The 26,358-nt window shown below is 37.2% G+C and overlaps 1 protein-coding gene across 47 annotated transcripts in view; it reads right to left on the minus strand.

Moving 5' to 3' along the window:
• LOC144248939 (uncharacterized) overlaps window positions 1-26,358 on the minus strand; it is a 409,608-nt gene that overhangs the window by 98,095 nt on the left and 285,155 nt on the right. For 14 of the 47 annotated variants that reach the window (XR_014957940.1, XR_014957939.1, XR_014957937.1 and 11 more), the window contains one exon: window positions 25,964-26,026. The exons of 23 other annotated variants lie outside the window; for them this stretch is intronic. Coding sequence is in view for 2 of the 24 variants with exons in the window: in XM_085589706.1 (XP_085445832.1) it covers window positions 26,024-26,026 (3 nt within the window). In the remaining 22 variants the exon portion in view is untranslated. Of the gene's footprint in view, window positions 26,027-26,358 lie in introns of all 47 variants that reach the window. 10 more of the 47 variants (XR_014957932.1, XR_014957931.1, XR_014957927.1 and 7 more) reach the window with 5 other exon arrangements.

The raw sequence follows: 26,358 nt of genomic DNA on the forward strand, positions 1-26,358 counted from the left end.
TGTAATAGCTGCTTTGAAACAATGCTGATAAAAGTATCCTTTCAGCTTGCCTCTCTGGCCACATCGCTGCACTTCATGTTATTGCCAGTTATCTCTCCTCACAGATTAACTGAGAAGCTACATCACCTTCAGCTCTTGCTTCTCCTTGTCAACTCTTGCCTGCACTCATAATTATAAGAATGCTGTCTGTGCTCTGTTGTGAAAATATGAGCATTAAAAAAAAAAAATAAAGAAGGAAAATATAATATCTTTAAAAGCCAGATAAACCAGATTTATCACCTGCAGAAATTAACATGCACAACTCATATCCAGGTAATTACTACATCACTCCAGGGCAAACTTCAGAGTATTTAGAGAGGCATTTCTGTCCACTAACATGTATAGATTCACATAAATATTCTAAAATTAAAGGTAGCTAGTTTTCAGTTAATTATTGTGTTTCTGGAAAGCTTTCTCACTTCAGTTCCTAATGTGTATTTACCTGTAACTGTGGCTGACTTTTTGCTTGATAACCAATGTAAGTGTCACAAAAGAAGTGAATTTTGTCAGAACAGAAGCCATCAGACCCCAGTGAGTGAGGCTCTGCAGGGCTTGCCATGATTAACTTTGCCAAAATCACCATACTGATTTAACAGTATAAACTTCATTTACCACCCATTTCTTTTGTTTCACCTGCAGCAGCCCTCTGTAGTTCAGATTCTGTCTTGCCAAAATTATTTTATTCAAGAGGCAAATGGAAAATAAATCTCTGTCAGGATCTATTATTCAGTTCAGACATCATCTATGATCCATGATGTGACATTGCCTGTTTTCTGCCTGACTGCCTGGGCTTTCAGGTAAGTTAGATTTGGGTAAGTTTAAGTCACAATCTGAAATACACCCTTCAGAGGCCTGTGACAGTCTAGGGAAAGTAAAATAACCTGGAGGGAAATGTTACCTATTTTTGTTAGCTGCCTTTGGCTACTTAAAAGACTTCTCTTAACTCTTTTAGAGATAGTATTCTGATTTGTCTAGGAATATAACTCCCATAGCAGATCCTGAGAAGATTTCAATATCTATCTGGTTTAAAACCTAAGATCTATGTGGAAATCCAACTCACCAAACTAGGAAGACCAAATCAGAGCTTTTGAGATCCCAAAGGCCAATTTCGGAATGTGCTAAGCCAGATATTGCAATTATCTGCATTTTTGTTTGGCAAATGTTATGAGCGTTCCTACTTAAGGGTTTGGATAATTATGCTTATCTTCTATAAGGCATTTACTTATACCAATTTAAATTGTGGAGAGTACTTTATATAACCTGTACCACTGGGTACTTGCAGCAGGGATGAACAGCTTACAAAGCCTAGAGTGCCAAACTTCATGTATTCACAGAGCTTGTCAACAGGAACTGAATGGGGGCACAGAACCTGCTACCATTTGAAGATGAGTGATGCTGACAATCACTTTTTTGGCAGACTCCTGCTCCCATGCAAGGCAGCAATTCCCATTTGCCATTTCCCAGTGAGTGTGTAGACCAAAACCTGTACCATAAATCAAAACATCTGCCTGTAGTGGTGGTTCTTTCTGCTTTCCCTCCTGAGCTGGGTCATTTATTCCTCCACCTTGTTAATGTTGACACTTGCCTCTCACAACTGTATCCTAAAGCATATTAGGGAATTCTCCCAAAAAGCAAATCAGAAGAAATACAAGATTAGTTTGCAACAGAATCAATCCTTTATCTGGCTCATTTAACAGTCATATGCCAGCACAAAAAGCCAAGGGGAAATAAATGCCACTAGCAAGAGGATGGAGTTCTTCTTTCAGTGGCAACCTGAACTCAGGCAGAATTTACGTGGCCTTGCACCTAGCTGGAACCAGGAGCTGGAGGAACCTGGGCTTCTCCAAGCCAACTCCTTAGGACAATAAAGTTCCCCTATTCTGACTATGAAGTAGTGTTGCTATGCTCCCTGGTATCTGTGTTGAGCTCTGCAACGCAAAAGTAAAAATACTTTCTGATGCAAAGGTATGAGACTGTTTTACAGCCAGAGAGAAATCAGAAGTTACAGCCAGGGGATAAAAGACTAGACACTCCAGGAAGTATCATGTAGAAAGGTTGCTCAGGGTGGTCAGAATAGTAAATGAGATACTAGCAACAGTCAAGCAATACATCAAGGCTGTAAATAACTGTGAAATCAAGTATTAACAGTAATCATACAACACAGAGAGGCGGTGCTCAGAGATTCCAGTACACTTGAAATGCAAATTACAGTAGAGCTAAGGGTAGTTGTGACAACAGACTTGAGCCAAGAATTAGATCTCTAATTTTCAGACACTATGAAGAAATGTATTTGAACTTTGCCAAAACAGGCTGAAATGTACTATATACATATAATTACTTGTACAGTCTTCTGCATGAATCTCATTCCACTTACCCTATTTATAGCAGTGTTTGCAGTCAATTATTTACAAAGATAAAATGGACAGGCTTAGGGTTTTCATAAAGTCCATTACAGCCATAAAGCATACAGAGAGAATCAATAAATTGTATGTTATCTCCACATAGCATTCAGCATTTTCTTGTCTTTTATTTTAGTGGGGGGTGGGGATGGGGTAAATAACACGCCTATTACTGATGAAGTCAGTCCTCTTTTCATTGGATTTTGATCCAGACACCACAAGGCAAACATATGCCTTTTCCTTCACAAATAAAGTGCCATCAGTCACCCACCCGTGTTTGTAAATCTCTTCCGAGATGCTGTGTTCTCACACGTGCAATTTGAGAGCAACAACATAAGATGAAACATATCATTGTGAAACATATCACATCCAGGACTTACGAAAAGGAGGGGGAAAAAAAAAAAAAAAGGTGGAATGGCACGATCCACAGCTAGGTTTATGTTGTGCCCTGAATTCCTAAGCAGAACATCTCAGTGCAATGACAGCATTTCAGCCCCCAAAGGCCCATGCCTCTCCAGGGATGGAGCATTTGCAAGTGCATGGGGATTCCATGTGACGTAAGTGTTGGACAGACTCTGCCTGGAACCCACCAACTGGCTGGAAGAGACCAGCAACCTGTGCTACCAGGCAGCTTAAAGAATTATTGCACAGACAGAAAAGAAACTTCCCACGTCCGTGCTCATTTACCCTTAAAATAGCCCCCAAAACATAGCTACTTTTGTAATAAAGTAAATTTGACCCATAATGTTGGCTCAAACACTTCATTTGCATATCCTCAAAAGAATATGTCCTTATAATCCTAGGGAGATGTAGGCATCAGAAAATACAGATATCTTTTCTACATTTTCTTCGCAATGGCAGCTTGAAAGGCACAGTTTCCCTTGTGAAATCCATCTGTACAAAGTCTTGCCTTCCCAGGATCCAAAACTGCAGTTTGGGATAGCAACACAAGGACATTGAGCAAACCCTTCTTAATACACCAGTTTTCTCCAGGAAGAGCAGAAAGCTGTGCTACACTTTGAAAAGACATGCTTCCAATCTAGCAGGAGAGATGTCTGTAGGATAATCAGCAATAGGAGGAATGTAACTCTCAATCCCTTATGTAGCATAAAAATGGCCTTAATGGGTTAAATCCAAGAGCCTTCTCGCTCAGCATCCTGTCTTCAACACTGCATATAAATAGATGCCATAGGTCTTCCTTTGAATCAGACAAGCACAGATGATCCTTCTAACAAAAGACTGTGAGGTGACTATAAGGAAAAGAAACAGGTTTGTATATTATTAAGAGAGACTCCAAGTGAGAAAAATGAAATATCACAGAATCTTGCAGTCACATTTTTTCAGGAACTGAAGGGTGGCAGAGGGTACATAGGACAGGGAGCGGGATAACATGCTGTTCTCCAAAACCCACTAAAACCTCCCTGTTCCTGGCTCCTCTCTGTTTTCTGTGGATACCATTACAGGGATTTCAAAGCATCTTTGCAATTCTTTCATAAAGGTCAAATTCCACACTCTGTTCAGCATGAGCAGTGGTAAGTGCACTGCCTTTGAACATCAGCTCTCTGGTGCAAGCAATCTCTTGTTACCAAAACGGGAACTGCTTCATACAGTCAGACTCTGGAGTCTGCTGAGTGCAGCTACCCAGATGACAAAGAAGCAAAGCCAACAAAATCCAACAACAACAGCTAACCAAGAGAAATTGTGTTTAATTATTTGGATTTTTTTTTTCTCTTTATCCAGGGATTCCTTGGAATCTATCTTGGGAGCTTTGCAAAGTAAGAAAAGTTATAAATAAACTCCTAATGACAAGATCATGTATTTCAACTACATCTGGAAAGTTCAGAAAGCCACTTTGAAGATACTGTCTCTAGGTGAGTCTAATAAACATAGTTAAAAGCTATTGTGACCCACATGTCATTAAATACACAGCTGACAAGTTTAAAGAGAGCTACTCCAATAATAAAATGTACAGGATGCTAAGTAAATATATGCTACATTTCTGAGGCATAGAAGTTCTTCATAAAGCCTTGAGCCAACAACTAAGAACCTTATAGTAGGAGTTCTTATAAGTTTCCTTTATTAGACAGAAACATTATACCTCTGGACAGGGTACAGACACCATAAGCATAGTTACTTGAAAAATTAATTACCAAAATTTTCTGTGTATTTTAGTTAGGTAACTGCAGCCTTCATAGGCTGAAAACAAACACCTGTAATCTAGCCAAATATCTAAGTCCCCAGATATATGAAGTGGTTCAAAGCAATGCAGAAGTGGCAGGCTACTTTCCTAAATCCACCTGCAAGAGAAGTGTCATGTGGTCTTTTTTCATAGGAAAGTGGGGCTCTTATGCCTTGATGATATCAGAGTTCTTCAAAAGCAAGTTGAAGCACAGTATTTTTTCAGCCTGCCTTTATACTTGCTTCATTCTCAGAATTCAGCAGATAAGTCAACAGACATTTTCATTATTCAGTGAGGAGCATCAGAAAGCATGAAGCAAACAATACATGAGGACAGATTTATAACTTCTACCTCTCCATCAATTCTTGCAGTTTTCAGTTGTTTAAAATTTTCTTCTTTGCTCCTGTCACTACTTTAGCTAGTGGACTCATAGCAGCAGCTTTTAATTTTAAATGCCTGGCATTCACACCTCCATAAATGTGCAGCAAATTACACTACATCAGCACACAGTTTCCCTTTAGTCACAAGGAAAACTGCTTCTAAAACTGTCTTAGAACTCATACTCTGATTCCCAGATTTTTTTGGGTAAAGACACACCAAAAATATTCTGTTCATTATTAATCTAATTTATTAATACTTTTTCTATCATTTTTAGGGAAAGAAAAATAAATTATATTGCATTCCTTTGAAACCAACATCTATTTGAAGGAAAAAAACCAACCCAAATGAAACAGTATCAAATGACACTCCCCATTCATTTATTTGGACTCTTGGTATGATTATTAGTGCTCATGATTGTAAATCTTGGACTCCTCTCACTCTTAAGTTCCTCCAGGCTATATGCTGCTCTTAAGAGACAAAATTGATTTGGTTCATTGTCTAATATTAAAATAAGGATTTTCTTTTGATTTGTAAGAGTCTCAAATCTGATCTTGTTAGGTGTGGGAGTGAAAGCCACAGAACTGATGTAATATTTCAGCTTATTACCCAAAGGGTACTTGAGGGAACAATAATGTTTCTTTCACAGACCACCTTTTCACTTCAAAATAAATCAAGTAAGGGGGTCTCAAGCAAAGGGATCTCAAGTAAAGGGTTTTTCTGTATAAACCCAGTCTCATGTAATTCATTAAGGTTGTTTGACTCCTCTGCTTCAGGACTACAGTTAGATTTTACCTAAATTGGCACTGAACAACAAACTTGCACTGCACATTTTTCCTATATGAATTTTCTCCACTGATGTAACCTATATGCAAACAAAATGTAGGAGAATATTTTCTCATTTACCATTTGCTATGAGGGTACAGCCAAAATTAGCCTAAAATGAAATGTGCCAGTCAAATGAATTTTTATTAGCTCCTCCCATTCTTGCCATCCTGTTATCAAAAACACTTTGATAATGTGGAGGTATTTAAAATAAAAAAAAAAAAGAAGGAGAAAAAAAATGAAAATGAAAAAAAAAGTTTTTATTAGGCCAACATAGTCTGGAGAAGAACTGTCGAGAGAGGCTTTATTTTCAACCAATATTTTAAGCGCTTGCACAACAGCTACAAGTATTTTTTTGGGCACTACCTCCACAGAAAAAGTATATAGTTTTTCCATAAAGTGTCCCATGTAGAAGTGAAATAGAAATAAAAATTTCCTGTTGTGCAAGAAGGAATTCTTTTTCACAATGAAACACTACTTCAAGATAATGGCTAACATGTACAAAACTCACTTACACCAAACATGAGCAGGGACTAATCCTTCACTGGCTCACAAAGCAACAGGGATCACTTTTAGCTTTAGTTCTCATGGGCTTTCATATGAAAATAAGGAAGTCAGAGTGACATCAGTGGTGAGAATCAATAGAGAGGAGGCACCTCAGAGCATGGCTGCAGTTCAAGGTTTCATCTACCTTGGTAGGGACTGAAAGAAGTTCACAACAGCAACATGACAGTGAGAATTCTGCAACCTGTCCTTCCACAGAATTGAGGAGTTTATGAGAATATGAAAATATTGTGAACTGTAGAAGAGAACAGGAAGTAATTACAGATGAAGAGGACTATTCAATGACAAAAGAATGATGAAACCTTTTGATATTGAAAAATATTTAGTAATTTAGGAGAATTTTCAAGCATGTAAAAGAACATAGGACAAGACAAAACTACCAGAAAACAGAAAAGAAGACAAAGAATAGAGTGGTGCATGGATTTGCCTTGGAGTTAAGGGTAACTGTGAAAATGCTTCAATTAATTTCTTTGATCTGGAGTTTTAGTGAGATTCTTTGCTGCAACTGTGATATGGAACAACCTGGCAAAATATGAGACAGCATTGTAACAGTAGGTAAAAATAGACCTTTTCTTTATGCTGAAGAATAGATATAAGTCAACGTGCTCAACTCATACTCAGTTCAAACCAGTTTAGCAAAAGAAGATAGAATCAGCATCAGAGAATCATTTAGGTTGTAAAAGACCTTTAAGATCACCAGGTGCAACCCTTAACCCAGCACTGCCAAGTCCACCACTGACCCATGTCCTTCAGTGCCACATCTCCATGTCTTGAAAATGCCTCCAGGAACAGGGACTCAGCCACTCCCCTGGACAGCATCCGACCTCCTGCCTCTGCCCCTGGGAAATCTTTGGCACCAGAAGTTCCATCAGCAGAATGAATCACCTTAATGAGCACCTTTTAATGGATTTCTGCAAATCCTCTCTTTTCCAAATATTTTTAAAAGCACAGTTGTTTGAACAACTGTACAATGAACTTTTCTCTTTGAAATCTATTTTAATCAGTTCTGTACATAAAACTAAAAAAAAAAAGAGGATGCTCATTTTACTTTTTCCTTCCTCTCCTCCCACGTGTTCTACTTGGAGGTACACTGTGTAAAGATCCCTGCTGTGGGTGTGTGACTGTCCATGGCAACATTGGCATGGTTCTTGTACAACTGTGCAGTTAATTTTTTATAGCATATGAGATTTACTATTACCCTTACCTTTGGGCTGGAAGGAGACACATGTAGCCCAGCAGATGCAGAGGATGCAGTCAGGTTAATTACAGGGATAACTCTGTAAACCTCAGCTGTGCTAAGTAATAACTAAAATGTAAGCAAGGAACAAGGACTGTCCTGAGAAATCCCTCAGCTCTTTCAGCAGTGGCATAAACAGGGTGAATCTTGCCCCACAGAGGGAACAGCAAGACAGAAGGGCTCAATGAAGACTTTCACTGACACTCTCCTTCCTGGATTTCTGGGAAAGAAGAGTCTCTATGGGATGCTCAGCACCCTGTAATAATTGATACTAGAAGCACTTTCATCTCAATTTGACTTTACACATCTAAATCCCAAATGTAAGCTCCTACAGGTTTGGAACTTTCCTGCATGGGCTAGCATTTGATGAAAAAATATGTTATTTATGCAGAGATAAAATTTGTGTCTCCTCCCTTTTGCCAAATCTTTGCTCATTCTTCTTTAGAAAGAGGCACAATATATTTATTAAAAATAGGCTATTTTCTTCCTCTGTTGCTTATTTCTTCTCTATCACAGCAGTCAGAATAAGACAAGATGCTGCATTATATACTGTCAGCAGTACTGGATGTAGCTTATTGCATAGACAGGGACATTTTGCCATTGTTTCTTGTTTTGTTGTGAGGGGATCCTATAATTTGGAGAAATCATAAGGGGACAGGAAAGGCTGATGAAACTTTAAGAGAGATCACAGGGTTTATTGAGTTGTCAACAATGACTTGATCTCTTTTTCTGGTATTTTAAAATTAATTTAGAACCCAAAAGAGGTCATAAATAGTTCAAATTACTTCTTTCAATGCCTGCTAGCTTTCATACTGTTGAATTTTGTTTGACATCATGTCATCCACTGCTGTAGATCTCAGGGCTCCCTTTTGAAGTTCCCCACATAGTGTGTTTTGGATTTGAGTAACCCAGCTAATTGTAACATTTGCAGGTGCTCTCATCTCATTGCCTAACTTGCTTTCCATTATTCCATGTCTTAAATAACAAACATCATAACATGAAGCAGTGGATAGCAGCCCACTTAATCTTTCAGTCACAGTGGAGGAGGACTATATATTTTTACTCCAGACTTTGTCATCCAGCCATTTTCACTCCATGATGAGGATTTTCCTCTTCCCCAGTGACTACTTAACTTCCTTAACAGCTGCTCCTGTGGAGAAAATTTTTGAAGTCCAAATATTATGTTGACTGATTAATTTTTCCTTTCTTTACTAATAATTGGTTTAAAAAAGAAAAGGCACAAATAAAAGAGCTAATAGAATCATGAAGAATTAATATATTTAAAAAAAAAAGACCTGGTAACTATGATATTAGCATTTCAGCATCTTACTTTAAATAGAGCCTCCTTCTAATTCCCAGCCTCCATTTCTTTCTATTGTGCAGAAATATACATCACTAGATTAATCTGTAGCAGCTTTCTGAAAACTTGTCACAGTTCTATTCAATTCTTCAGTACTGAAGAGTCTTTACCCTTCATTTGTCGATAGAGAAACTAAAACATGGCCACATATAAATAAATGTTTATAAACTTTATAATATTATTCAAAAAACTATATTCCTTTAATACAAGAAGGGAGAGGTATTGTTACTTTCACAAACCATGGAGATTAAGACCTTTTTATTACATTAGCATCCAAATATAACAAGCAAAGTCACTCATCAGAATAAAAATCCACACTCCTGGGCACTTTTTGATCTTAACCTTTCTGCACTTCTACTAGTTTTATAAACTTGAACTGAGAATTTTATAGCTAAACCCATTCCTCCGCAAGTGTCAAACATTATCCCCACAGTTAAAATTCCTATCCGAATATTGCAATTTGAGATTACATAGGGTTTTTTACCACATCCTTTAAAGAGTTAAAAGAACAATGCTCACATAAATACTTTAAACTTCTTATTCCTAAGGTGTAGAACATACCATTCACACCTTGTGGCAAGTGGAAGTAAAATTGATTTAATCCAATTTTGAGTCTCCTTTATCCTGGGCGGCTCTGCATGTCCTTACATAATTCAGTTGTCTCTTTGAAAGTTGTCTCTTTGAGACAACTCTGACACATTTCCGTGTCTAGAAATGCTCAGCTGCCCATGAGCTCCAGCCAGGATGGCTGGGATTTGTCCAGCAGTGCCTGGCACACTTGGTGTCCCTGCAGCCTCAGGGCTTGCCTGTAAAACAGCCTAATGTCCATTTTCTTGCTTCCCTCCACAGCAGAGTTCTTCCCAAGATGGGCCTTGAACTCTTAAGGCCAGGTCTAGTGTTTTTTTCCATAGAAAAAGGGTCAGGGCACAGAGGATACAGAACAGGTGAAGTTAAATACTGTGGGCAAGGGCATCTCTTCAGCTGCCTTAATGGAAAGTCAGTGCTGCAGATTATTTAAAGAGAAAAGTCTGGACTTCCCATCACTGTTCCTCCTCCTTGTCCATATACCATATTCCTCTTCACTTAGACAATGAAGATCAACAAAGTCAATTTTAGTTTTATTTGCACAGCTACTTTTACTTTCAGAATCTACTGAGCTTCAGCACTTGAATTTCAATTGGTGGTGTTTATTTTAAACGCCTTCATTACTGCAGTCTTTATATGTGCATATATTATGTAGCTTTTAATATTTATGACAATGAAATAGTCTTATTAAATGTGTGTTATTATTAAATACAAGAGATGCATTAATTTCAAGAAGAACTGTGAGGCAAGCTGTGTAATTACTACATTATAAAACACAATGTGAAAACATCACACTGATAGAGAAAACACATTCCAATGTGATACATAGACTTCAAACTGTGAGATGGGGCTGTTTAACTCAGAACACAAGCACTAGGCCTTTCATGTACTGCCCAGAAAGGACTTTCATAAATATGTGTTTTGGACTAGTCATCATTTTGGCAAACCAGAGGGCTCATCCCTTGATCCCAATGCTGACAATGACATCCAGCACAAAATTGGACAAACTACTAAATTGTCCTGAGCTCCTGCTTTGCACCATGGGTATCATGTCACAAAAAGATGTCACAGTCCTAGGTGACTGGGACATCCTTTTATTAGAAGGTGCATCCTGTTTGCTAGAAGCTGTCTGTGGAAAATTATTAATTAGAGGTACATGAATGGAGAAATACACAAGGACCTTTACTTTCAAAGCAAATCTGAATGCTTTCCTGAATACAAATGCCCATAAAGACTTCAGAGGGGTTATCATGGAAGAGGAGGGACTTCTGTAAGATTGTGTATTAGCCCGTTTTTCCAACCATTCCCTAACACTTGATGAATGTAATTGTAATGTCTTATTCATGGATGTGTACCACCTAAAGGTGCATCGTATTTATTCTACTGAAAATTGTGAATACATTGCATTTCTCAAAATGCTGTGATTTGTAACCCTGGCAATAAACAGACTTACATTTTTCCATGTACTGATAGTAATATTTTTAAGTGGATGCCATTGAACTTCTGTATATAATGCTGGCTTACCTTTAGATAATACATTTTAGCCCGCAAAATATATTGATTAGCAAAAAGGCAACACTTCAGACATGGCAAACATTATCTGGTGAACAATTATGAACATGATTTATATTATGCTTTACATTGTGTATTTATTCCCTTTTCCTTCATGTTCTTCTGTTGGATTAATTTGAACTGGTTTTGTGCAGTTTCAAATGAACACTAATATTTGCACTCCTTGGACTTTGTTATTCCAAAGATGCTAAGACACATAAGTACAAGCACTTTTAGGATTACTGAGTCAAGTATCATGGGATAATTTTCTTTGTCTTATGGATGATCATTAATGATTCATTTATCTTTTTTCCCCTTGACTACTACTACTATTAGCAACAAGACCCATTTCTCTTGCCAACTTCTTGGTTTTCTTTTTGGTAAATACATTTTTTCCATTTACTTTTTATTTAAAGTTAAATTGAACAATTATTTTTTCCCTGAAAGAACTTGACATTGTTAAGACTTAATTTGTACATTTTCTATATTTTAATTTTTTCCCTCAATAATGCTCAATGACTAAATATTTAGTCTTCACTTAACTATTTCCATAAAGCACAGAACTATTGCCTATCTTCATGCAACTGTTTCTTGATATTTGGGGGAACTCCTACCTCCAGGTTTATAACTCTTAGAGCTAAAGAAGGGACAAGAGTTCACCATGTTCCCTCAATCCTTTATCATTTACCTTGACCTTATTTAAGAATAAATGAAGAAAATTTATATTAACAAAGTAATGAACTGGTGAAACTATATTAATGAAATTTTCATCCAGGACCAAGCACAGTATTTTTTATTAAATAGCTTTAAATTCATAAAGAAACGTGAAGGTTATAAAATTTAGTATAAATTACATGAATTTGCATCCTTGTAACCTCTTGGTTAGATCGCTTATCAGCATTTAAAAAAAAAAAAAAAAAGCTTTTTTAGATTATTGAACAAATCTTCAAGATCAAGGCTGTGGAAGATAAACAAAAGTCCCAAACCAAACAAAAAACAAACAAAAACCCAAAAAAAACCCAAACAACCCCCCGCAAACAATCAAAAACCAAAAAAAAAAAAGCCCCCATATCTATATGTTAGGAAATGTTTGCGCCCCCTTACATTCCACAAAGTTAAAACTCAATGTGCATGCTCTCATTAATGAACACTCCTAAGTATTTGTCAAATATATTTATACACATTTGCTTCAATCCACATATTTAAAGTGTAAAGCAGCTTTAAAACTTCTGAAGTCCTCTCTAGCTCTGAAGCCATACAGAATTTTTTAGAACAAGTATTTTCAAATGTTATTGCACTTAACAAAGATAGTTGCATTTTCAGTATTTCCAATACCATGCTATGGACCCTAAAGATAAAAGTGACTGGAGCTGAATTTATTTGAATATTTTAACACCAGCAAGAATTTTATTTATTTCTCCTTATAGTGACGTTTTCTGGTTTTTAAAGCATTTTAAGGTATTTTTGAAGATTTACTCACATTCAAAAAGGTATGAGTGAAAAATTACATAAATGAAAGCAATGTACTTAATAAATTTTGAGTAATTTGACTTTCTCAGTATTTCCTAATTTAATATGTGCTAACTGAACTATAGACTTACATTAGTAAATTCTTTTCTTTATGCAGGGATCCTGTTTCCATGATCACTAGTTCTGAAATAAATCTTCACTCAAGACTTCACTCAGGGAGGAATTTACTATCAGGTCTTAAAAATGTAGTATTGCATATGGGGAGCTGTGTTGGAGATGCAGTATATAAAGTGCACTGACAGAAAGCAAGAGTAAATTGAGGCCTGACTGCTATATTCTGGCTCTATCAAGTGGAGAGAAGAGAAACAACTGATGATGATCAGACAAGTCAGTACAATCCTCTAATGCAGCATAAAAAAAATTGTAAAATTACTGTAATTCTCTCCAATGAGGAATTACTATCTAGTAAATAAGGATTGTCTTTTAGAAGTCAGTATTGTTTATTTTTTTTTCCCTCATAAGAGTGCCTATGACTTTGGTTCACTTTATGTTATGCTACTATTTGTTTAAAAAAAAAGCTTTGAGGATTTCTTATATGAAGATTAGTCACGGTTTCATAACCATAGCACAAGCCTGTTTTATTGGTTAGCCATTTCACTTAACAAGCAAATAACCTTGTAACGCAAAACTGAAATTTGAAAATACCTAATAATATTATTTATATCTACCATAAATATTCACATTTCCTCCTTTTATTGGATAGAGAAAATCATGTTCATATATAGAATAGAGGCAAAAATTTTCCTCAAAACAAGCTTGAATGCAAATCTTCAAGCGCTTTTTAGATGCTGAATAAGCTGATCTCCTTCAGAGAAATTGCTTAGGTTAAGATCATAATATCTCCCAATGTAGACCTTGCTGTTTTAACAGATTCCATATTCTGCAGATGTTTTCACAGAACTTAAAAATTGGAAGCAGCTAAATTTACTGCAAGGAGATGGAAACTTATGAGTTGACCAGTTTAGTGACATTTAGGGAATTAACGAGATATTCCATTAATTTGTGTCATGTGGAACTACTATTACACTCTGAAAAGGACTAATAGACCACCATTCTGTGTCTGGAAGTGATCAGCAGCCAGTAAACTTCATTCTCTCATAATTTTAAAGGGAAAGAAGTTCTGGAACCTCAACAACTCTTCAGTGCATGGTTTGAATCAGAAATATTGCTACTTCTAGCGCCACTGCACATACTGTTCTTATTCACACAAATGTTTAGCATTCTTGATTCTAACTAGGAATTTCCCTAAATTAAGTTTTGTGGTAACAGGCTGCAAATTAATTACAGTTCATATAAAAGCTGGGGTTATCTTATTCTTTTTGATTCAGGCTTTTGGGAGTTTTATATTTCTCATTTACGCAAATAAACTGAGCAGATGCCAAGGGAAGGGCACACACACAAGTTAATTCTCCCTTATGATGACACTGTGCAGTTATAATATGGCTATAATATAATCACATTTACTGTTTGTTGTCTTAGACTAAAATGAACTAACCAGCATCATTACTATATTGCCTGCATTAGTCAGTTACCGCTATCTGTATGCCTTTGCTCTGGATTTTCAGTTTATCTTTAGATTTATATTTTTTGGTTTCCTAATTCTCAGTAGTGGAGGATAATTTTGAGATGGTTTCAATATGTCTGAAATGTGCACTACCCTCAGATACTACTTTTCATAGTTACTCCCCTCCAAATTTTTATATTATAATAGGGTTTTCTGCTTATAAAATAAATAGGAATTGACTAGGGAATACAAAAACTTATCCCTAGGAGGGAATATTCTGTTTATTTACAAATACGAAGCTTTGTCTGCAAATCTTTCCTTCCTTTAATATTTCACAGTTACCAAGATGCACCAATGTGGATGAAGCACAACAATGTGAAGCTACAACATCCTCACATCCTTTCCCCATATCTTTCAAGTCCCTTTTTTTCTTCCACTTTCCTGAACTCCTGTGGCTACATTCCCAGAGCCTCTATAAGTGCCAATGAGCAGTGACTGCAGTTCCATTCCTTGTAGCCACTCTCTCATTCCATGTGCAGCTTCAATTTCCTTCCCACTCTTACATCCTCTTACACTTCTTATCACACAATAATTCATCCTCCCTATTCCTTCCTTCCTCCCATACAGATACACTCTGCAACTCTTGCTGCTTTTTTTCATTCATTGGTTCAAGTACAAAGGTTTGGTTTCAGAAAAGGTAACAAAAATTATCATTAATTAACCTCTTCCCAGCTCCTCTCTGGAGCATTCATTTCTAAAAGTTATGAATATTAATTTATAAACATGAAAAAGAAAGAAAGCTTGTATTTATAAAATTACTGTAGATTTCAAAATCATATAATCTGGTTTTTTATGCTTTGCAATCCTTACTTTGAAAAATACCTGCAGCATGAAAATAATTAGGAGAGTGTTGCAGCTGCTTTTACAGAATCGTTTTCTGCATTTAGTAAATTTCTTACCAATTAACAAAATACTGGATTTCCAGAAGTTATAAGTTACTTATTTTCAGTGAAAATTTTGTAACAATCTCCAAGATGTCCCCTTTAAAAGCTCATTATACAAAATTCTAAAAACTAGATCTTTTACCTTTGAAAAGATATTGAATGTGGGAATTTGGGGGCGAAAAATTCCACAAGAAAGGTGGGTTTTAAATAATGTATTTGCCAAACTGCTATTTAAAAACTGAAGTTTAACTAAGAATTTTCTTTCTTAAAATATTTTCACACTGCACCTGAATGACTTGTTATTGAAATATGAGTTCAAGTTCCATCGAAAAATTCCTTACCAAGCTGGTTTTGCAGACTTTCATTAAATCTCCGATGAAGCTTCTGAGTGCAAGTCCAAGTAAATTAAAGGCCCAATCAATAAAAATTAAAATCAGCCTTGCAAATCATGTTGCCTGCTAAGAACTGTCATTAAATTAGAGTCAAATCAAATTACACAATAACAAACAACAGCCGCTCCTCACGTATGAGAAGGATCCCTCGAACAAACCTCCTCTTGCCTGGAGATGAGCACAGCCTGACCCTGGCTGCAGACTCCCAGGGTCGCCCCTTGGAGAGGATTCCCACATCCTTGGCTCCTGCCTTAGGGAGCTGTGTGGGCTCAGCCCCGTGGCCTTGAATCACAGCCCTTATCCTTTTTGGTATTCCCAGCAGCTCACATGGCTAATAAATAGTACATTCATTAGGCAGACTGCGTGTTTACTGCCACAGACCAACACTTGGACTGTTTTAGCCAAAAACCCCCAAACTGACTCAATGCTATGCTCAATTCCTTCCTTTTTGGGCACGACGCTGCACGTCCCCATCCTTGGCGGTGTGGTGATTTCAGCCCCTTCCAGTGACAGCCACCAACAACTCACGATGGGCCCTGGGTGCCCCTGGCAGGATGGTGCCTGTCGTGCTAAGGATGGAGGCAGGAGTGCCTGGCAGCATTCCCTGACAGCACTGCCCTAAAAACAGGAGGCTGGGGACAGCACTGTGCTCCCATGGCAGACAACTCCTCCCACAGTGCCAGGCCAGGGGAGGAAAGGAGTCCCATGTCCCCTGGGAGCACCTGCTTGGCTGGCAGCAGCATCAGTAGGAGTATCAGGTGTGCAAGCTGGGCCTGTTTTCTCTGGCTTCATTGTTTATATTGCCTTTCTTTACAACAGCCAGAGGAGAGAAATTAAAGGGCTATTATCTCATAACAGCGGCTAAGAGTGAATTGGCGCTGCATGTTTAAGTGTCAAACCTACAGAAGCACAACCTAGAGGCAGTTCCAACCACTTTATATATTTAACATCCTGTCATTGGGTCAAAAAGCTGTAAAAATGCCTTTGCACCTGAGGTTTCTCTTTTAAAACTTGCCCAGATGTTGTAAATCAAGAGGATGCTGGCTCCTAAATGACCAAGATATTATGGGAAAAAAAGCAGGATTGCTTCAAAATGTTACACTAACTATGAGTTAGGTTCTTAGACTCATCACTAAAACTTACATTTTGCCCATTCTGTTACAGCTATAATTCAAAACCAAACTAATGATAAAAATACCTCTAAATTCTTCCTGTATCAGCTGATAAACATTTAAGAAGAGCAATAGACTTTGCAATATTTAATAATAATCACTCGCAAAAATGGCTTTATCACACAGGAATCACATACTTCACAAGTCACATCCTGAGTAAATGCTGTCTAAAGAAATAAAACCGTTCTCAAGGAAAAACCTCCCTAGGGCAGTAGCCAAACTGCCAGCTGTGGTACCTCAGATGGACTCAAGCCTGCAGCCTCATCTCCAAGTGTGTGTGGGCCATGAACAGCAGAGGTTGGGAATTTTCAGACACTGCCTTCCTATCCAGTGATGAGACACAAGTTCAATACATGATTTAGGTGGTCTGAGCTTAGTTCTTTGCAATACACAACATGGAAATATATATATTTGGGCAGGAGAGCTGAAGAAATTAGAAGTGAATATGGTAAAATACATACTGTTGAAAAAATCTAGCCTAAGGATCAAAAGCTAACATTTGGACAAAAGAACTTATAGAGCTGAACAGCTATATGGGTCCACTGGTCCCTGTGCTCCAGCTCACAAAGATGTCCCCCCACCAGGACATCAGCCTCAGCAGCAGCTCTCAAAAATCTTAGCTCAACATAGTATCAATCCTCCTTTATTAAAAATTCTACAACCAAATAATTTTCCTCCCAATAAAAGGCTCAACTGACACAGGAAAATCTGCAGGTTCAAGTAACTTACAGAATAAATTCCCTTCAATTGTGCAAACGAAGAGCTCTAAGGCTTTTTGAAAAGGTGGAGATGGAAATACTCTCTGAAAGTACAAGATTTGCTGGACAAGCTGTGATACAGAACAGCAGCCAAATATTCTCACCCCAGGACATTTGAATACCAGAGGCACTTTTAAGCCATGTCTCCATCTACCATGGAATCTACTTACTGGTCCAGACAGAATATCTTTCTTGGGTAACTTTCTAGGAAAAGAGCCATTTACATGGATTTAGCATGCTCCAAATCCTATACATAGTATAAAGTGAAGTTCTTCCAAGCAACAGTGAAGTCATCATGGTCAAGTTCCCATCTGATGGTTTCTTCCTAACATGGGAAATGAACAAATTAGTCTCAGCAAACTAATTGCAATGGCTGAGATGGAGAATTTTGGGATTGTGTTCTTTTGTTCATTTCAGCATAGTGCCAAGCAAAAATCTCCAACAGCAAATATACATAAAGATATGTATATTTGACAGTCATATAAAGATATGTATATATAACAGTCATCTTTCCTATGACATGTAAATCTGCTTTGATAATGCAGTAACTACAAGGCTGGGTTTTGTCAGGGAAAAGTGAGCCTGGGACTACTTTTATTGTCCAGGGGCTTTGAAAAATGAGAGTCACACAGAGTTTGTGCAAATTCAACCCCAGAGTCTCAAGACAGACCTACAAAGGTGATAGTAATAAACAGCTTTGTTCTCCTTCCCAAGCTGAAGAGTTGTGACAGAAAGGCCTCATGGAGAGTATGTTTTGAGTAAACTTTGCTTTCTGCTAACCTTATAAACACAACATCAATCCCATATTTCTCTCCAGCCGCCAGGGCATTCTCAATCCATTCCTGTTGCCAGTATATTTGTAAAAGATTCTACATCCATTACCAGGATTACAATGATGTCAGTAAATGAAGAATCAAAAAATGACCAGTGGAAAAAGTGTGTGGAGACCAAAAGTAAAAGTAAGGGAGCTGCATTTCCCAGATAAACCACATATTAACCCAGGTAAATCACTCTCAACCAAGGAAATAAAGTTTAGTTGAGGTGACTTATTCAGACAAAGACAATACAAGCATCTATACCACATGCAAGAAAATACAAGTGCACACCACTCCCTTTTTCCCCAGCCATGAAAGCAAAGCAGTACACAAGGATGTTGTGACTCTTAGGAAAAAGGGTTAGTCTGCTGGTCTGTGTTTGCCTCTTTGCAATGAAGCTCTTGGTGCAATGGTTGGTGCATATCCATGCCAGTCTTACTCAAGCCAGAGAACTACCTAATCCAGAAAACCTCCCAGTACTGGTGTTTATGGGGGAGATCTTTCCATTCAAATGAAGGTTCAACAAAGCCCAGAGACACCAAAGGGATCCATGCATATTTTGCTGTAAGATCAAATACCATGATAATCATATTTCTAAAATAAGGACTAAAGAGACAGAAATTCCTGAACATGAGGATGTCATTCTAGAAAACAAAAAAAGAGGCCTGATCTCTGAGTTTTTACTCAGATTTTTCAAGCATTCTTGATAAGACTTCATAAATGTGAGGCTTACTCTTACTGTTTCTAGAAGTGGAATGAAAGAGGAGGTGAGGGAAAGAAAGCTCAAACAAAATTAGCCTGAAATTTTCATATTACAATGAATTACAGCTGAAATATCCAGAAGCCTTATGCAAAATTAAATTCTACCAAAAAGATCACTCTGATGTAAATATTTTTACTATATGAACGCCAAAGCTAAAACAATTTCATTTCTGTGTACTGTGTAATACAAAATCATTAGCTTTTCCAACTTCTATTTAACTGTGGTATAAAAGCAATATCCACCTTTAAACAGGGCCTGCCATATGTATTTATTGCTTGTTTTATTAAAGATATCAGAAGCTGCTCTCAATAGAATAGATAAATTAATGTCATATGAAACCACATCCAAAAGATCTGAAAAATTTCAAGTGCACTTCTATTGCAACTTTATCAGTTGGGCAACCTATCCCAGGTCTCTTGCTGAAGAGTTTCAATAAACTAATTTTGGAGAGTATTAAATGCTCTTTGTCATGTTTAAGGGGCAAATTTTTGAGGAAAATCTTTTTTGGTGTTGCTTTTAAATATTTTAACACGTTCTTTACCTAAAAATCTCTAAAGAACTTCAACTGTTTTGAAGACAAGGAAGGTAAACAAAGGATGAGACCAAGTGAAACTCAGCATTTTCTTTTGCTGAGTAGAATAATAAAGCCAGAAATGTGCTCATATATTTTTGACTACTCTGTCCTATTTCAACAGCACAAAATCAATAATAACTTACTTTACCTCTTCTGCTAAACTGGATTAACAGCAGCTTTGGTATGGGGAAAGGTCCCAAAATGACTGTGCCCAAAACATCCAAGTTCTGTCAGTGCTTCCAAAGCATGGTTGTTAACACAGAAATGCCCCTCTAACTCTGTTTTCTTCTAATGTGCCTCTGGACAAAGACCTGTGGGCTGCAGAAGGAAATACAAATTCTCCCCAGCTCTCTGAAATGACTTATCTCTTAAGACAGACAGAACGCAGCATTGCAGTGGGTTTTTGCCATGCTGAAATTCCTTTGTTGGGAGCCAGGGCTCACCATGGATCAGACTTAATCTTTACTAAGGAAACTGTGGCAAGAAGAAGGGTACTAGGTGGGTCAGTGCCTCTGCAGTTTTTCTTTAGGACTAAACTTATGAAACATTGAGGACATGTCTCCCAAAGGAACAACCAGGAGTCGCAGATCCATTGGATCTCCAGATTTTCCCTAAATATCTTAATGGGTATTTTTTCCAAATGCAAGAAGCAAAGTAAAGGCACAAGAATGACAATGTTCTGTCTTATTTACAGGAACAAACACTCTCAAATGGGCCCTAGGTTGGAACCCATCCCTGTTTAGCCATGGCACAAAGTGCATTTATTTCCTACAGAAGCATCACACCAGTGTAATGCTAAGTCCACAAGGCACACTTATATTTCAACTGCACTGCAAAGGTAAAATATGTCAGACTTAAAATAGACAATATGTTTTATGACTTTAAAATGAAATCACAGAAGACCTAACTCCATCCAGCTGTTCTTAATAGAGCTTTTTCCCCCCCTTTGTTTTTCATTCTCTACCTTAATCCGCTTCAAAATTACCTCACAGTCTCATTCATTTTTTGCTTGTAACTTGATAACTCTTGCCAAAACAATGTATTGCACATTACAGGGTAAAAAACCTAAATTAAAGAACAGAGAAAGAAATAGAGAAAATGTATATTCATTAAAGCTGGTGATGCTGCAATGAAAATTTGCATAGCAACCTGCAACTAGGCCTGATAGAATTACAAATTTATCATGCCTTTGAAGGACAGATGAAACATTCCCACATTTTCTGCATCAGTCATTTCTATTCAGTTCAGCTTAGTATAAACAATTCTCCTTATTTTGCAACTAATTGAAGAATTAATACAAAAGGATTGAACACCTGTTGCTCTGTTGGCAGAAACCAGCAATTACAATGTTTCTTTCCAGTGAACTTAAACTACAAAAGAAAAAAATTAAAATAACAAAAGAAAATGTACTTGTGATCAGAGTCTTTTTGAATCCACAGAGGATATTGCAGTTTTTACCCAGATTGTGAGTGGTCCCTGTTAGGCTTCATTGGCTGATGGAGGTCTCCCCTCTATCCTCCCATTTACCCACTGCTTCCTTAAGCATTTTCCATCAGCTTGGAGCAATTCTGATTCACTCAACCTCATCTCTCTTCTCTCCCATATACTTTAAGACATGCTTAAAATTCAGTCTGGATCCACCTGTCATGGAGATCCTCTTTATCAATTTCCTATCACAAAAATTAATCATTGAAAATAAGTGCTGTTAAAAAGATAAACTAAATCCATTTTCGTCTCCTGTTATTCCTTATCTAGAAAAGGGTTCAGGTAAACTTCAAGCTGGTAGGAGACAAACACAGGGACCTGCGAGCAAATGATTTTTTTAATACACAGACATGGAAAGAAAACACAACCAAAATACAATCAACCTTCAAACCCACTTAAAATAAACATTCTTAACTGTCCTTGCTGATGCAAAACATAAAACAACTAAACATTGGAAACATCTAACATCTTGTTATGCTCACCTCTAATAAAAGTAAAGTCAGAAATTCAGGGTTTCCAAATACCCTGAAAAGAGCTTGCTGGTAACTTGGCAGCTCCAGGAACAGATCCCTCACCCCTGTGTGGAACAGTCACATTTCACCCTCTCCTCATCCCATAGGAGTCTGATCTGTCCCTGACCACGGCACCACAGGAGTGTCGTGCTCCGCTCTCTTGCGGAGCCCATAAACAAACCTAAGTCACTTTCCAGCAAAATTATCACTATTGCTGTCTTTTATGATAAATTATTATTGAAAAAAAATACTCCTTTTCACTTTTTATGGAAAAGTATGTGAAAAAAGACAGCATCACTTTTTCCCAAGTATTATGGAATGAGCATCACTGTCTGGTCCAGATGCTCTGACTTTGGCAAAAATGTGTGTTCCATCTCACTGGGGAGGCCTCATCTTTGAGGTCAGTTCCAGAAGTAGCCTTCACTTAAAAGATCATGGTGAATATACAGGCACAGCTCTTTTCTCTTTTGCTTCATAGCTATTTCTAGGAGTGGAAATACTCATGCTTTTTGTCTCTTTTTGTCAGGATACCTGCTCATGGGATATATATATTAATGGACATTTCTTTGTTTTTCCAGACAGGATGAGGAAGGCTGCAGACCAGAATGAAATGGGATCGTGCAAATTAGGGCATAAACTTCCACAAGCCCAATTTTGTGTCCAGAGTCAGATTGCGATTTTTTTTCCCCCCACCTTGGTTCATTCTGCTATTCATTAAAAAAAAAGAAAAAAAAAAAAAAGAAAAAAAAAAAAAAAAGGCATGCAGACAAACAGAGAACACCAGGACTGAGGAGAGATAATTTTGTCTATGGCACCCATCTCATGTGGGTGAAGGCACCTAGTGCTGGGATATGACACTGGAGGCAGTTTCCAGTGTGTTTTGGAAACCATTTGCACAGGGAGTGCGACTCCTCCAAGTCCTGCTGAGCTAGAAAGATGAATCAAGGACCAAAACAGACAAGGGCATTTTGGGTCAGGTCAGACCCTGGCCCAACATTTGCCCTGATGTGCTGTGTAAGGACACAGGTGCTGAGACCTCAGAGTGGGGCTGGGCTGAGTCAGTGAGTCACAGGAAGGTGGGAACACAGGTGGGCCTGCAGGTCATTTGGATCTGTGCTCATTACACCGAGTTCTTCAGGCAAAAAGAAATAATATCATAAATCCAGGGATGACCAGGATCAACTTGTGACATTGCCACTGCTATCCAAGCAGCAGCATGCAATATTTTATGGATAGCATTTTAAGGACAAAAGAAAATGTTCTTTTCCTTTTCAAAAATATATAGACCTATATAAAGCCAGCAACAAAAATCAAATGTACAGGATAAGCTATTCCCTGAAGAAAGAAAAAAGCATTAAATACTTGGTATTTCCCTGAGTTTATAAATGAAAATAACTTTTAAAGCTTTCCTGTTAATGGAATTAAAATAATCATCATTCTTTCCTTAAGTGTCTGCAGTACATAGTCACAGTCCATTAAGGCAATGTGTCACCATTGTTCATAACAGGATTTAAATGAAATAATCAAGTCATCAGGACTATTTCAACATCAATAAAGCCTCAGAGTGATCATTATGTACAGCCATGAAACAATACCTTTTTGCATATTTTCCCTGATCAGATTAAAGTGGTGATGAATTCCTCGATGGCTCAAGTGTGCTCCAAGGAAAGCTAGAAGGTTGTACAGTTAACTCCCAGGGTGTAACTCTAAACCATACAACCTACTACCTCAACCCGGATGCACACAGCTTCCGACGGTGACCATAAAGTCTTCTTCATTTCTTCAGCCTTTCTTTGAAATGTGACAGCAGCCACTGGCCTACATACTTCCCATGGAGGGAGGCTTTCAACTGCAGTTATTCTCCACTTTTCAGACAATAAGGCATATTCTTAGATAGATTTTTCTACTGCAGAGGTAGAACTTCTGTTCTATCCTGTTTACATATGTATAAAGATTTATACGTGTGTTGTGTGTGTATATATATGCATGCATATTTGATAGGGATGATGCAAGCCCAGAACATCTCTGGAAACAAATGAGTGTTTGGTCTTACTTTACAATAAGAATAAAATATAAATGTCTTCTTTCTTTTTGAGTGCAATGCCACGGAATGGCATATTTAATAAAGTCAGGAAATTGTATATGCTATACTCCCTACAATTCCCTCACATCACTTTCTAAATTTTAATAAGATATTAAGCCAAAGATGCTTAAAGCAACCTATAAAAGAACAAATCCCTCAATCAGGTTGGAAGGCAATGGACAAGAGCAGAATTCCAAAATCAGTACATGGTTTTGTACTCTCATTTGGGCTTGTTGTCAAACACCGCTGCAGTGGGTGCTGCGTGAAGTTTTGCCAGATCACCACACTGACACAGACCCATAGAAGCGAGCTTGTGCAGTGCGTTTCAACACAAGATCGGATCTACGGGTTTATGCCAATTGGCATCGCTGGGCGGGGTTTTCCTCTTACAGGGAGTGCAGAAGACTTTAAACAAACAGACATACGATGCAATGTGAGAACGAGTACTCAAGAGTGAAAATATTACCATCTATTGTAAAGAAGGCTCCTCCAAGATTAAGTGCATAAATGGTGGAGGCAACAAACAAGCCAAAGATTTGTGACTAGTTTCTATTTGAAAATGGAAGAAAAAGAAATTTTACACTTTAATGGCCATGGATTGTTGTCTTCAGCAGGAGCTAACGTGCTTTTGTGCGCTTTGCTTTACTGAACCCCCAACTCCCAACTTGATTCTGATTATGGTGCGCTCTGCTGCAGTCAAAAACTGGACGTGACATAGATGTGAACAGCACAGGGTTTCCTTTGTGTCTGAGCTCATATCATGTAATACAACTCAAAATAAAACTCACCCCACAAAATCTGATACGCAAAAAGGCACAGTGGAGTGCTGCTCCCATACAACATTGTGAAAACTGCATAGCTATTTCTTCACATTACATTGCAACTACAGTACTGCTTGACAATAACTTGTTGATTAGATAACAGCCACTAATCAAAGCAAATAAGTTAATTTGTGTATTTTATTCACTAACACTCCCATCAATTCAATTCCCTAGTAATGAGAAATGTAAGGGGTAACAAAATCTTGCAAAACTCTAGGATTAACACCTACAACAAATCCATCCTTCTTGTGACTGGCAAGCAACCCACTAAAAATTATCCCACACTGAATGTAGGATGCCCTAAACAACAGACTGAAAACGGCTCCTTTGGGGCAAAACACAGACACAATTCTATAACTTATATTCTAACCAAAAGCATTGATAAATTCTGCACCTTTAAGCACAAAACCTGACACATCAGAATAACTTGCAACAATATAAATGTGAAAGCATTTGTAAAATGCAGCCATTAGATGCAGGTACAATTTCAAAACCAGACACCATATAAAGGTGTCTTTTGATTTGAAGAGGTAACTGAAATCTGTATCTGAATAAAATTTTAATGCCTTCCTTCCACTAGTTCTCACCATAGTCCTAATTCTGCCATTGTTAGTTGGGCAAAACACCTTTCAAGAGAATAAATGTTTGTCAATAGCAAAGTTTTTTAACAAGGCAATGTTTAATTTTCTTGCAGATTTCAACATGCATTTCTGGTTCAATAATGACAGCTGAGCATTAGTGAATTACCATTTCCCTCTTATTTTTTAATTTAGTGGATTAAATCTTGCATGTTCATACCCTCTTGCATTTTAGAATAACTTTCTTTTCTAGAAAAGTCTCTTTTAAACCTGCTTTTACTTTCTATGCAACACTTCAGCATTCAGAAGGAATATTTTTATAACTGCTTTCTGCTGACACTGTAGAGAATATGTACAGACAAGCCCCCAAACTAGAATAGTTATCCTAGTAACAGAAATGCAGACTGCATATAAAACTTACTGAATGATTGTAATAAGTGCTATAAAATTGCTTTTCCAGTTTTCTTACTTTTTTATTTTTGTGAATAGAAAATATATTTCACATTTGAAAAAAAAAATCGTTACTGCATTATAATTACATAGAAACAAGTAGATATATGTACTACAAACATATTAGTAATACGAGCATATTAGTAAATATATGTCTTATATGTCTTATATATCTGGTAGGCCTAACCAAAGAACAAATTATGTTTTGACTTTTCAATTAATTCTTAAGCTTCATGTAAACATACAGTATAAAGCTACATTTTTATGCAGTTACAGCTACACAAGCTGCAACATTCCCAACAGCAAATAATGAGAGCAAAAGTTTAATAAACATTTCTGAAATTATACTTGTAGGCTCTCTTAATGAAATATATGTTTCAAACTGCTTCAGATTCTTGCCAATAGCTTTATTGTATAACCAAAAAAAAACCCCAAAAAACAAGGTATTTAAGAGCACTGTATTACCTTCGCTGAAATCTGGTATCATTAACTTCTTCATTTTCCTTTTTCATTTTAATTTTTCTTTCACTAAAATAAAAAAAGAGTAAAATCAAAAACAGTGAGAGAAAGATTTTGAAATACCTGCTTCATGTGAAGTGTTTTCTGAACATGAAATAGACACAAAATTAGTAATTATGCTTTTAAGATATAAACCCGACACTGCTGATGCCCCTCTGCAGGGCCATGGGAAGACATGCTGTGAACACGCACACTTTGGAAAAGGGACTTTTTCTTTTATTATTTTCTAGCCTTTTATTCAACCTAAAAATACTTAATTTCTATTAGGAATTTCAGAAGCGAAGAAGCAAACTTAACAAAAGGGAGTACTTTTTATCAAGCAGTGAACACAATGAGGTAAT

This window comes from Lonchura striata, chromosome 1, assembly GCF_050655825.1.
Source record: "Lonchura striata isolate lonStrDom1 chromosome 1, ASM5065582v1, whole genome shotgun sequence".
In the NCBI taxonomy this organism is placed as follows: domain Eukaryota; kingdom Metazoa; phylum Chordata; class Aves; order Passeriformes; family Estrildidae; genus Lonchura; species Lonchura striata.